Source organism: Fulmarus glacialis, unplaced genomic scaffold (genome assembly GCF_000690835.1).
Source record: "Fulmarus glacialis isolate BGI_N327 unplaced genomic scaffold, ASM69083v1 scaffold26031, whole genome shotgun sequence".
NCBI classification, from domain to species: Eukaryota; Metazoa; Chordata; class Aves; order Procellariiformes; family Procellariidae; genus Fulmarus; species Fulmarus glacialis.
Window position 1 is genome coordinate 10114 of NW_009192718.1, and position 12293 is coordinate 22406.

At 40.4% G+C, this 12293-nt stretch overlaps 1 protein-coding gene across 1 annotated transcript in view; it reads left to right on the forward strand.

Annotated features, from left to right (window-relative positions):
* The first annotated feature begins 280 nt into the window (after positions 1 to 280).
* The window catches only part of TNIP3 (TNFAIP3 interacting protein 3), a 50556-nt gene continuing 38543 nt past the window's right edge, over positions 281 to 12293 (forward strand). The window contains exons 1-2 of the mRNA XM_009587199.1: positions 281 to 402; positions 8726 to 8858. Of these exons, the coding sequence (XP_009585494.1) occupies positions 281 to 402; positions 8726 to 8858 (255 nt within the window). The remainder of the gene's footprint in view (positions 403 to 8725; positions 8859 to 12293) is intronic.

A 12293-nucleotide genomic window follows, 5' to 3' on the forward strand; every position in this document is an offset into this window, starting at 1 on the left:
TTAAGTATAATGTATGGATTTGAGAAAGAGATAAAAAGAAAAATTGTTTTAAGGTAACTGTAGATTGTTTGGGGAAGCTTAAGAAATAATACCCTACCCTTGTTTCTTCCTGTAAGAAGCATTTTTTCCCAGGTTAGTTTATTGTAATAAATAACTGGATTTGAAATCCCTTGCAGACTGGGGTTTCCCATTTATTCAAGACATTGTGAGCTGCTGCCAGCGTAGTTTGACTCCAGCCTGTCTCTGTGAAGGGAGGGAGGCACCAGGTTCCCGTCTGGCGATGGCGTCGCTGGTGAAATTGTATGCCAGTCGCTGGCAGCTCAAGCCCTGGACCTGTGACGCAGACAGCCGTGCAGCGAGCTTCCTCTGCCTCTCAGCTTGGCTGCCTAACAGCTACCACAGGCAAGAAGTTGGCTTGACTTAACAGAGCTGGTTGTCCTCTCTCAGCTACTGTATGTTAAAATTCCTGGCTACATTTCTAAATGGTGTTTATCTGTTTATTCTGCTTGCGCTGTTAGTAGATCACTGAAAATATCTCAGGTCTGGGAGACACTGACCCAAATGAATCATGGACTTGTTTTCCTCCAAGGGTGCAGCCCAGCTGTGAGCCCAGGTCAGTAATGTGTTGGTGACACATCCACATACTGGCCAAGGCTGAACTAGGAGGCAAAAGTTGCATAGGTCTTGTTCTGTTTGTGGTGATGCCTGATTTGGGAAAAGAAAGAATAGTGGTGTAAAGTACCAGTTAAAAATATCAACTATGTAATTCCACCAGAATTACAGCTTTCCACAGAAATGAGTACGTGTAAGATCTGAATAGACTCGTGGTGCTCAAGCTGTATCTGTGGAGTGAGCAGCCAGTCAAGCTGTATCTGTGGGGCAAAGAAGCCAGTCCAGAAAGGGCTGTGGGAGGGAGACCATTTCAAAAAGGTGCCTACTGAGGCTAGGAGAGTGTCCTGAAAGGGGTGCAAGGTTTTCTAGCTATTGGTCTTCCTAGAAAAAGAGCAAGCACTTGAAAACATCTATATTTGTCTCCCTTTTTGTTTTTTAACTCCTAGTTTTCAGTTCTTTCAACACTTTCCTGCCATCTCCCACCAGCTCTCTGCATGTGTACATTTTAGTGGGGGAATTCATCTGCCCAGAAAGCACACGCTACTTGGTAATTCTGCTTGGCCAAGCTTTCCATTTGATTGATTTTCATGGCAAAACTTCAATTCTCTTTCCACTAGTGATCCACACGCAGCTCCGTGAGTCCTGGGTGATGAGTCTGGGTGACAGTGCTCCGTTTACTGCTTCTCCAGAGAGACAGTCATCTGTAACTTGCTCATGGCTCATTTAAAGCCTGAGAAAGTTGGTGAAAATAATTTAATTGGCTTTCCTGAGGTTTGAACTCAGCCCATATGCTGTCCATCAGGAAAAAATTCACTTGTGGTCTTGGTAGTATAATTAAGCAGAAGATCCAAGTGAAAGGAGGATGATGTTATTTTCCTGACGTACAGGCTGTATAGGGTACAGAAGTGAGGCGGCAGCATTGAAACCCAGTCCCAAAGGACAGGAACCTTCAGGCACGGAGGGGAGCAGCTCCGTGTTATAAGTAACATGCCATTTAACGCAAACCAGCTAGTCGTCATCATCTTGCATGTTGCATATTTGTTGAGGGGAATAGTCAAAGTCTGGGAGACGCTTAAGTGCCTGTATATTAGTAGCTTTACTTCTCTCTTCACTGAGATGGGACAGATTATAGGTGCAGCTTCAATTAATCACTGGGCCCTTTTTGGTGGTGTGGTTTTGTGTTTTTGTTTTTGTTTTTGGCTTATTTTCAGAGAAACCAGATGTGTTTCCATTCAGAACATGCACCTCTTTTGTTGTTGTGATTTGTGTAATTCTTAAAATTAAGCAAAACTATTAAAGAATAATTGTTTCTGTTCACATTAACAGCACACAGCTTCTCCAGATGTGGCATTTGACAGCCAAACAGCTGCTGGCTATTAAATGTGTCTTAAAAGCTCCATTCCTTTGTCGTAAAGGGAACAGAAGTGTAGGGACGTTTATGGGGTGATAGGCAGATGTTTTGGCTACATCAGATTTGAGCGAAAGTTTAAGTGGTTTCTCTGCTATAGTCGCAGTACGTACATGTTTTAACCCCTATCATACATTTTGCCTTTTGGAGCTCTCTTCTTGGGACTGAATCGAGATTATTTCTAATCTCACACTTACCTCCCAAGCAACAGTGCCAGCACTTTTTCGCAACATCTGGGACATCTCACTCCAAAGACAATGCAGTTCTTCTGCAAGGTGGATCTCAGCTGCTGCTGGTGGCTGGCTTTCCAGCTCTGCTTTTGAAATACTGGGTGAATTTTTTTTGGTGAAACTTGAGATAAAAAATTAAGTTGGAAATAATTTGAAATAATGTGTTGCTTTTTTTTTTTTAAAACTTTCTTTTTAAGTATATCCTCATAATTGTCAAAGGCAGGTATTCTTTTTGTGTTTGTGCAAGCGCAGTACGCTTTACGCCCAATAAACTGTTTTTTATAGTGGTACATGTGAGGTGGAACGTAGAACTAGTGGAACTCAATTTCAAGAGATCTGGCTCAAATTCCCAAGCCTAAATTCTGAGCAGAGATCCACTCGCTGGGTGTTGAGTGCTGGAATAGCACCACTGATCTTTAGGGAGCTGCACCACATTGCAACTATTCTCTATCAGCTCAAAATCTACTAAACTTGTAAGAGCTCATGAGGCTGCAAAATGTTTTTTCTGTAACAAAAGTCTTTTTGTTTTCTTGGCAAAATTTTGTTCTTCCTGTTACTTGTTGGGCCGGAAATTCTTTGTCATGTAGTCTTAACTGGATAAGATTTTAATATAAAAATCCTAATGTATTTACATGGAAAAAAAAAAAAAAATCTAAGAACTCTACAAAACTGAATTAAAAGAGAGCAAAAATCCTGTAAAATCATATGGAACATAAAAGAATAGGCTGGTTCTGCAGATAAACTGTCAATTTTAAGAATTATATGCCTAATTTTATTCCTATTTCAAGTCTATTTCTAGTACAAGTTAAATTAAATATTCTGTAATCCAGGTCTCATTCTCTCCCATGTTCTAAAGGCTTTTTTCTGAAATGAAGTGTGTTATCATAAATAGGGGAAATATTAGCTGAAACGGTTTGAAATTTGCCACATTTTTTTAATTTATCCGAATTCATAATTCAAATGCAGAAATTTATTTCTTTCCGTGGATCTGCTCCTTAGGCTTAGCAAGAATCCTACATCCCAAATGCCCACCCAAGGGGCCGAAGCATGTGTTTAACCCCTAGACTCTGGAATTAATTTCCCGTCAAAATATGACTCCGTGGTGTTGGCGTCTGGCTGTAAATCCTGGCTTAAAACCTTTTTTCACAATTGTTTATGGTGTGTATTTGTGCTTTCACCAATCACAGGAGAATGACCCCAGCACGCCAACCTTGAAATTATTATCTCAAATAGAGTTATATGCGTTCAGTATTAATATTTTGCAATAAATGCCTTGGGACATGTTGTAGGTACGTCCATTGTTGCGACATAACTGCTATTAGTAAGTAATAATGCTAGTTTCCGGTGAAAAACCAGGGAGAGCCAAGAGCTCACAAATGGTACCAGCTGCAGATCTGGGACTCTGCATGGGGCTTGGACCTGGCTATTTGATAAACATGTATTTCTTGGCCATCAATCTATGCTGCTACAAGCCCAAAGCATGTGGCTCATCAAAAGAGCATGGGGGAGGCCATCAGGAGCTGAACTGGTTGCTGCTCCATTACGAAAGTGTGTATTAGTGGGACTTGTTCTGTCTTCTGCTTCTTCTGACCAGGAAAAGATGGATTGCAAGGAGTGCCCTTGACGCTATTAGAAGCCACTGGTGTCCACATCTCTCACTTCCTTTCTGGTGCCGTCATATTCTGGCTTTAGTGATGATTTGGGGCCAAATATGGATTTTGCTCTGGCTCAGTTACATGTATAATTTAATAAAATTCCCTGTGCGTGTACAACCAGCACTTCATTGCCTAACCCTGTGAGGACAGACAGACCAGGATGGTTTATTTAGCTCGGTGGCATTGATCTGCGTAGGAATTTCACTCCCGTTCACGTACAACGCATGTGCTGGGCACAATTTTTGTTCTGGCTCCCAGCTGAAAAACTGAATTGCTGTAAAAAGTATGCAACCATTTATAAATAGTTAATTATAAAAAGCCGATAGAGCCTAGAAATTGAATTGGTGCAAAGATGTACCATAGAGCAAAAAGTGAAAACCATTTTAAAGGCAGCTAGGTGAATATGTGGGAGAAATGAAAATATCTTCGATGTGGTGCACAGTTAGTCTCTAGCGGTGAAATCCTGCATGGATATGGCAACTTGCAAACTAAAGAGAACAGACCCGATTTCTTATTCTTGGAGGATATGGCTAGAAGAATATTGGCTACTACTTTTCAGATATGACATGGAAATTATGAGTAAGGTTGGGCGCTCACCTTTTCTGCAAGCTGTTAAAATTTATGCTGGGAGACCAGCTTTCTATTACATCTGTAGGTTCTCTTCCATGTGAAATGTATTAATTTTCCCAAAAAAGGAAATTCAGCGACTAACACAAAGTTTACAAAGAGGAGTTAATGTTCTAATCTTTTATTGGCTTCTGCATTAATCATAGCATGCTATGTAAGTAGGATGAGCTGTGTTCTTATACTTCAGAAAGCTTTTGCACATAGAAGAGATATACTTTGTCCCATATGACAACATGAAAATGCTTTTAATGTTCTCTGATGATTGATTTTATAAAACATAAGAAACTATATCTCCCAAATTTGAATGGATTTTTCTGATTTTTTTTCCTAACAGAGTGCCTATTTGCATAATATAATTATTAAAAACCAAAATACCTAATTTTGGAGAATGTTGGCAACAGCGTAGAACAGTACGTGTGTTAATGGTGCAGAAACATACCTGTAAACTTCACAAAACCAAAAGTAATTTTGAAAAAAATTGCTCTCTGCAGAAGCTAAATGCTGTGTGCCCTCTAGAGCTCACCAGGGGAAGCTCAGGTAATCATCAAGAACTCTCTTCTTCTGGGGTAGCTTCTAATCACCAGTATCTTGAAGAGGTATTCAAGCACTCAGATCATCTGTGTGCTCTGAAAGTCCAGACTGTAAAATGGATCTATACACCAGATATGATTAATGTTTTACATGACAATAAATATATCCTTCCAATTATCAAAGTGGCTAATATTAAAATACAGATAAATGGAGTAATAGTTTCTGGTCAGAAGACCTTAGTCTAAAAACTGAGGGAAAACCAAATGCACTGAGAAATCCAGTCAATGAAGTAATTTTCTGACTTTTGTGATGATGTCAAAACACACGGATATTACAGAGCAGCAATTAATGTGTAGGGATTTGAGTCTTTTGCAGTTCCCTTCCTTTTACCCAGGCACAGCTGGTTCCTGTTCTTGCCCAGGTACTCCTAAACCCAGAAAGGAGAATGCAGAGAGGCAGGGTGGGAGCAGCCACAGGTGAGCATCATTTACAGCCACAGCATCAGACAAACTGCAGGGAGCAGAGCAGAGGAATGAACACTTCCTGGCTGAAAAGAAATACTTAAAGCCAACCCACCATCTTTATGGGGTATTTCCCAGCTTGATTCACACTCTGGTCTCGGGAGGCTGTGGTCACGCATCTCCTCTCGCTGTGGCTGAACCAGCAGCAGAGATGAGTGCAGCCTGCCTAAATACTTGCTGCTGCACTCCTGCCAGAGATTGCTGCCCATCTTTCACTGTCCTCAGGACTGCACCTAGACATTGCTCCTTTATTTTGAACAGTTGGTTTAGTCTAAGCTGCTTTACTTGACTTAAAAGTGTTTAATAACCTTGACCGCTTTGCCCAAGCTGGGTGAGTGGGTTGTGCTGGCAGTTGGGGATGGTAATTTGCATTAGAGAGGTAGTGAAGGTGGAAAGTGGCTGGGGCTGTAGAGGAGTTAAAGTCTTTGGCTGGCTTTGCTGCAGCTGGAGCAGGATGTGTGACTGCAACCCTGGGCAATGAGCGAAATACTCTTTACCAGAAGCCACTTGTAGGGCTGGAGTTTTTTTCTCTTAGCTAAGCTGTAAGCTGGTTGCTCTACTGATCTCACACAGGAGGTGTGTGGAGCAAGGAAAGAGGAGGACAACTAGCCTGCCTTTGGTTGGTTGCCTAAGCACAGATAAAAAACCTGACGTTTTGAAAGCTCAGTCTGAAAATATTGGCCTGTGGTTTTAGCAGCTCTGTCCTAAATCCCTCAATACTGTTCAGTAACGTTTCTCCTCACTTTACTTAACCTCTCCCTTCCTTTTGCCCCATTTCTAGGGGCTCTAAGGAGGCTGCAGCAATAATTTCTTGCCTTACTATGTACATGAAGTTTCATGCACTTTTCCTAAAACTGCACCATGGTTCCATGTTGTGGCTTTTCGATTCTTCCGAGCATCCTCAAAAGCACTGAGTGCTCTGCACAGCGTATATCCAATTCTGTTATGCAAAGCAATCTCAGGCTGGGTCAGGGAGTCCAAATGAGCTGAAGATGCTGTTTTCCAGGGAAGTGCATTTGAGAGAAAAGGGATGTTGCTACTTATGTGGCAAAGCTTGCATTATATCGCTGATTAAAAATGAAGGCTATAAGCAGAGCACTTCGTCATGCTGCTCCCTGAGAATTTATTGTCGGGAACCTTAGCACAGAATTGCTTAAAAAAGAAAAAGTGCCATTCACTCTGATCTATCCAGGATTTTGCAATATTTAGTGAGACAGAAAAGGGCTGGATTTCTTTTGCAGGGTTTGTTGTTTTCCTAATGTAGTTTTCTTCACGAGCTGCCATGCGGTGCCCATGCTGCTGGGGCTCACCTGCCACCCACCCACAGCTGAGGCTTTGAAAACTGCCACGAGTGTTCAGAGCACCGGCAGCCTGCTGCACCACTGTGAGGTTCATGAAAATGTGCATCAAGAATATCTTGCTCTTAATCATCATGGCTTTGAAAGGGAGTTATGGCCAGTTAAAGTGGTCTAACACAAGATAATACTCTCCTCAGTTGGGTACTCTGTTTCCCTGTTTCTTTGAGCTTGCACTAGTTGCTATATTGGTTTTCTTTAAAAAAAAAAAAAAAAAAAAAAAAAAGGCAAAAGGTTAGTATGAAGAAATATCTTTCTGCAGAGAAGAAAATCATGTGATGTGTTCTAGTGCTTCAGGACCTTCCAGAGCTAAAAAACCCCGGTCTTGGTTCCCTGTGTAAAAGTCCTATTTCCCTGTGCCATAGGTCTAACTCTCAAAACACATCCAAATATCTTGTTTCTGCCATGAAACTTTTTTTTTTTTTTTTTGTGCAGGCAGGCTTCATGGCAGCTCTGAAACTGCTGTGAAATTCCAGCTTGTCCAGCTACTAGGCAGCAAGTCAAAAAAAGCTCTTGAGTTTTACTTGTCCTTACTTGCTACTGTTGGTATCTTCTTGTAGTACCTCTGCAAATGATTTTGCATTCATGCTTAATGAAAATACGTTTCTGTTATAGTTTCTGTGTTGTAAATACCGCGAATGAAATGAATCATTTTACGCTATCAGCACAAAATTCTCCACGCTTATTTAGTCTTATGATTAGGGTAAATGGGTTTGTTTATTGGATAATTTTATCAATTGCCCTTCGTTTCCTCAGAACCTGCAGTGCGATCCCTGTGGATTGCCTGTCTAAACTGCAGTAAGTATAACTGATAAATTCTTACTGCTTTCAGTTTTTCTGGTAGTTCAAATGAAGAGTTTAGTATTTCTGCCTAGATCAAGAAGTAATCTTGCTATAACAGGTTGGTAATACTTTTGAGCCTTGTAGTTTCTGGTCATGCATTACTTATATTTAGAGTTGGTTTAAGCTGATTAGGAAATGAAGGTCTGAGCTTGCAAAAGACATGAGTATTTCTTGAAAACTTGGGTTGGGTCTAGAGCTTTTTGGGGTTTGTTTTGGTTATGCCTTGGTCCATTCTCTGAGAGTCACATTCCACCATTATGGTGTATGAAGTGAATCAGCCCTAATTGCTAGTTAGTTCTGCGAATTTGGAGCAAGCCCTTAAGTGCACATAAGTCCTGTGTGTCTTTAGCAGAGAGACTGACAGAATTTTCCCACCAAACAAACACCTTTTTAGTGTTCATAACAGAGCAATTTTTACAAGATATGAATGTTTTTAAAAGGAACTTTCAGGAAAAAAAATTTGAAAATGCATGTCAGGTATCTATTACGGAGTGTTACAGAAAACAAGATGTGCCATCAAAAAACTTTGTGAACTGAGCACCTAGTTTTGGAGTTCAAAACCAATTTTGATAGCTTTTTTGTTAAAATTGCATATAAAATTCTTGAAACTGCGGGTGGGTGGGTGGGGTTGAGGGCACATGACAGTCCTCATATAATCCCCAAAAGGGTTGACTAGAATTTTTAGACACAAGGTAGTAAAATTCATAAAGACTGCTTGTTTAAATATTTTAAATGAATTTCTGCCACAAAGCACTTAGAGATTTGTGTGACACTGCTCTAGTGCTCTCTGATTGCGTACCAGGAAGGAAGGTAGCAGGAGCTCGGTGCAGGACTAGCTCTGCTGCTTGCATTGTCACATTCAGAAGAAACAGCTGACAAATTTACCTTCTCTGCACTTCAAGTTTTGGTGTAAAGTTTAACATTGCTATTTCTTTCTAAGCAGGTGTGAAAGTAAAGAGCTTGATGTTGAGATAAGGAACCTGATAGAGAAGAATAATACTTACCAGTCGTGTGAGGACCCCAAACCTGTTGCCCAAGAGAGTCCGAACCTTCAGAGAACTTTGTGTTCCCTTAAGGTAAATGCAGTCTGCTTTTGCAATGTTTATGTGCCAGGGAAGAACATTCAGGGGATGTTCTCTGGTGACCTGATAATGCATGAAACTTTTCGATTTCTGAAATGATGCAATGAACTTGCTACATATTTTTTTTTCTGATATAGCTACTTTCTGTTATGAGGAAGACTGAGTGAGAAGATATGTTTTGTAGTGCTTTAAAAGGTCAACTAAACCCACTGATTATCCAAAGTGCCACCCTTTGTGGCCAGCTGTGCCTTTTGGATAACACAGATCCACAAAACTGTATACCCCAAAAGCACTGACATTTCTTTAGGTTGTTGCATTTGGTAGTTCTGATTTAACTGAGGGTGAGCAGAGGTGTGGGGGACAAAGATCTTTGGGAGTGTCAGAAAGGCTTTTAGGTAAATAGGAAGAAAGAAGAAGAAAAATGATCATTCAAACCCACACTTCTGTGGTATTACAAACAGAAAATTGTAAGCCACCTGCTAAGATGGTCGTCTGTGCTTGCAGTGAAGCAGTGGTTAACAAGCATGACAGAAACTTGTTCTAGGTTTCCCTCTCAGTTTCCCTCTTCTCCCCTGAAATAGCAAGCTGCTTTTTATTGTACAGTAGGACGACAAAAGGAAATTCCTGTTTTCTGCAAACTGGGAAAGGGAGGAGTAAGAGGTGTGGAGGAGAGGAGTGATTAAGCCATGAATGCCATCCACCTGCAAGGGATGACACACTTACCTGCCTGTGTGACTCCCCTACAGGGCAGGGAGGAAGGAAACCTCTGAAGGCTGTGCCCCAAAGCGTGATGCAGGAAATTGATGGGGAGGTAAAGGAGAGATGACTCTCTTCTATGAAATCCAAAATTACACATAGCTCCTTTCACATGTAAACCGCCATCTCCAAAATTACTCATGACCTCGGGCCATGAAGCTGAGCTGAGCCTAAGGAGATGCCCCAGAGTCAGACTAGTGGGATTAGAAACAGAGAGAGAGAAGCCACAGGGAGGAACGGGGAATCCCGGCCCCAGGGGAGGAATAAGCATGGTGAAACAGAAGTCGGTGAAGAAACAAGTAGCATTGAGCTATGAAATCACAGGGCAGAACAGCAAGCCACAAATCGTCTGTGGAAAAACCTGGTCCCCCATGTAACCTCCCTCCAACAGAAGGAGATGTAGGAAAGGATTTGGGGGATGTGGGAAGGAAAAAGAAAGGGTGTTCTCACTTCAACTGTTTACATGGAGTCCTTCAGCACTTCACACAGAATACCGTGGCAGTATTTCATCTGTAGTGCTTTTATGCTTTTTGCATTTATAGCACTTGTTTACCCGTGAAAGGTGTGTGTGTATGGTTTTCATAAGTTAAAGGAGGAAGGTTTATGATATTTCTGCACTAGAAATATACTGGCTATTTTTTATTTATACTTTTAAGTCAAACAGCTTTTCGCTTGGCTGGTTGTTGTCTTGGACTTCAAGTGAGTGACAGCTTGACAGTTGCAAAGATAAGCTCCAACAACCTCAGTATAAGATGCTAGGAGTACATGTATCGGATTGTGTGTTTTGGAAAAGGAGGTAGTATTTTTAACAAATCTAGTATACTTTCAATTACGAAGGTTATGAAATAGTATTAAAAAAAAAAACAAACAGAAAATGTCAGTTTGTGAAATGAAATGCTGATTTAGACTTAAAATGAGGGGAAAAGTCTATATTTAGGAATTAGGAAAAAGTTAATAATGAAACAAAAGTGTACCTTTCCCTATAGTGTTGGTCATTCCTCAGGAAGTTATTTGGCGAGCCAGCAAGTCATTTTTATTCTGTAACTTCTTTTTCTGGAGTGAAAGGCATAAATTGCACATTGCAAAATGGCATTTCCTTCTGAGCTTAAACCGCTTTTGAGACTGTTATCTGGAAATATCTGTAAATAAATTCCCTTTTTCACCAGGATTTTTTCCATAAAAATATACAATATTATTGTGGTTTTAAAGGCAAATATTTGAGAGAGAGAAAATGTAGGTCTGCAGAATGAACTAATTCTCAGCACATCCTTCAGCCTATGATTCCTTTATCTGTAGTACTTTAATTGCAGCTTGTCATGATGCTGTGTTCCCTGCTCTGGGAGAGGGAAAAGAGGGAGGAGATAAGAGAGAAGCATACTTACAGGCAGGTCACAGCAATTAGAGCCTGTTGGTGTACTCGGGTCCCTGACACCCACATATTGTTCATTGGTCTGATATAAGGGACTTGAGTGCCTGTGTCCCTATATGCAGTTTGTCTAGGTGAGCAAACTATCTGGGTTTTTTTAAGTGTTAAGCTGAAATGAGAGGTGAGACATTAGTGTGGCATCATTATTTTACACTGATTTAAGCTCTTCTCAGTTTAATGAAATGTGTTTACTTTTGCTAGAGCCATTGACCAAAAAAGGAAAACATAGGATGAAATCTTTTACTGATTAGAACAATTGATAATTTCTAATTCACATCTACTTATCTATTCCCCCTGTCTTCTGTAACATCACTTATGGCTGTGATGTGCAGCAGGAGTGTATGTGAACGAGAAGGACTGCAAGCTCCAGTCCTGCAGAGGCCATAGTCTGTGAAAATGCCTGTACTCAAAATGTGACTCAGGAAAGAAAGGGTTCCTTGGTCTTCTACAGAGGAGGGAAACTGAAGGCCAAAAGGATCAAGCAATTTGCTATTTTAATATAAGAAATCAAAGAAACAGGTTTCTTACACAAAAAAGCAGCTTCCTTTTTCAAATTCAAGTATAAAGCTGATTACATTTAACTGGAAAAAACTAGACTAAATATTATGCATCAAAATTCAAATATAACTAAAAAGTACTCATGGAAAGTGTTTTCAGTATGTTTAGGGCATCATCAAAGTTTTGCACACAAGAAGGATGCTTTCTGGGGGAGGTGAGGGCAGATAAAAGTATCAAATAGGAAGGGAAGTAGAGCAACTAAAATAATTAGTGGTACGTCAACGTAAAGTAAAGTCGACAGAGATAATATATTTTATGGGATCAATTTGTGAAAAAAAAATCCAATAAACTTTCAAGCACCTAAACTGTTTTGGATATGAAGTGAGGAAAAAAAAAAATCATTTAAGGGCTATCTGTACTTGCAACAACTATGTTGTAAAACTCAAAATAGCCTGTTTGCTACAATTACAAATTATCGTCCAATTATTGTTCCATGAAACTGGGATTTTCATCATCAGGCCTGAGTGTGCAAATGCTTAGGTACTTCAGTAGCCATGCCCTTATGCTTAGTCTCATTGGCAATGATGGAAAACAGTGGATAAAGAAAATCCTGAAACAGAAGCCTGTGCTATGTTTTACTTACTCTGAAACCACATCTTGCTCTAATTTTATCTGGTTCCCACATATTAAGGCACACATTTGCATCTGCACATATTTTTCTGTCAGAGTGAGTAGCTAACCAAATAGCC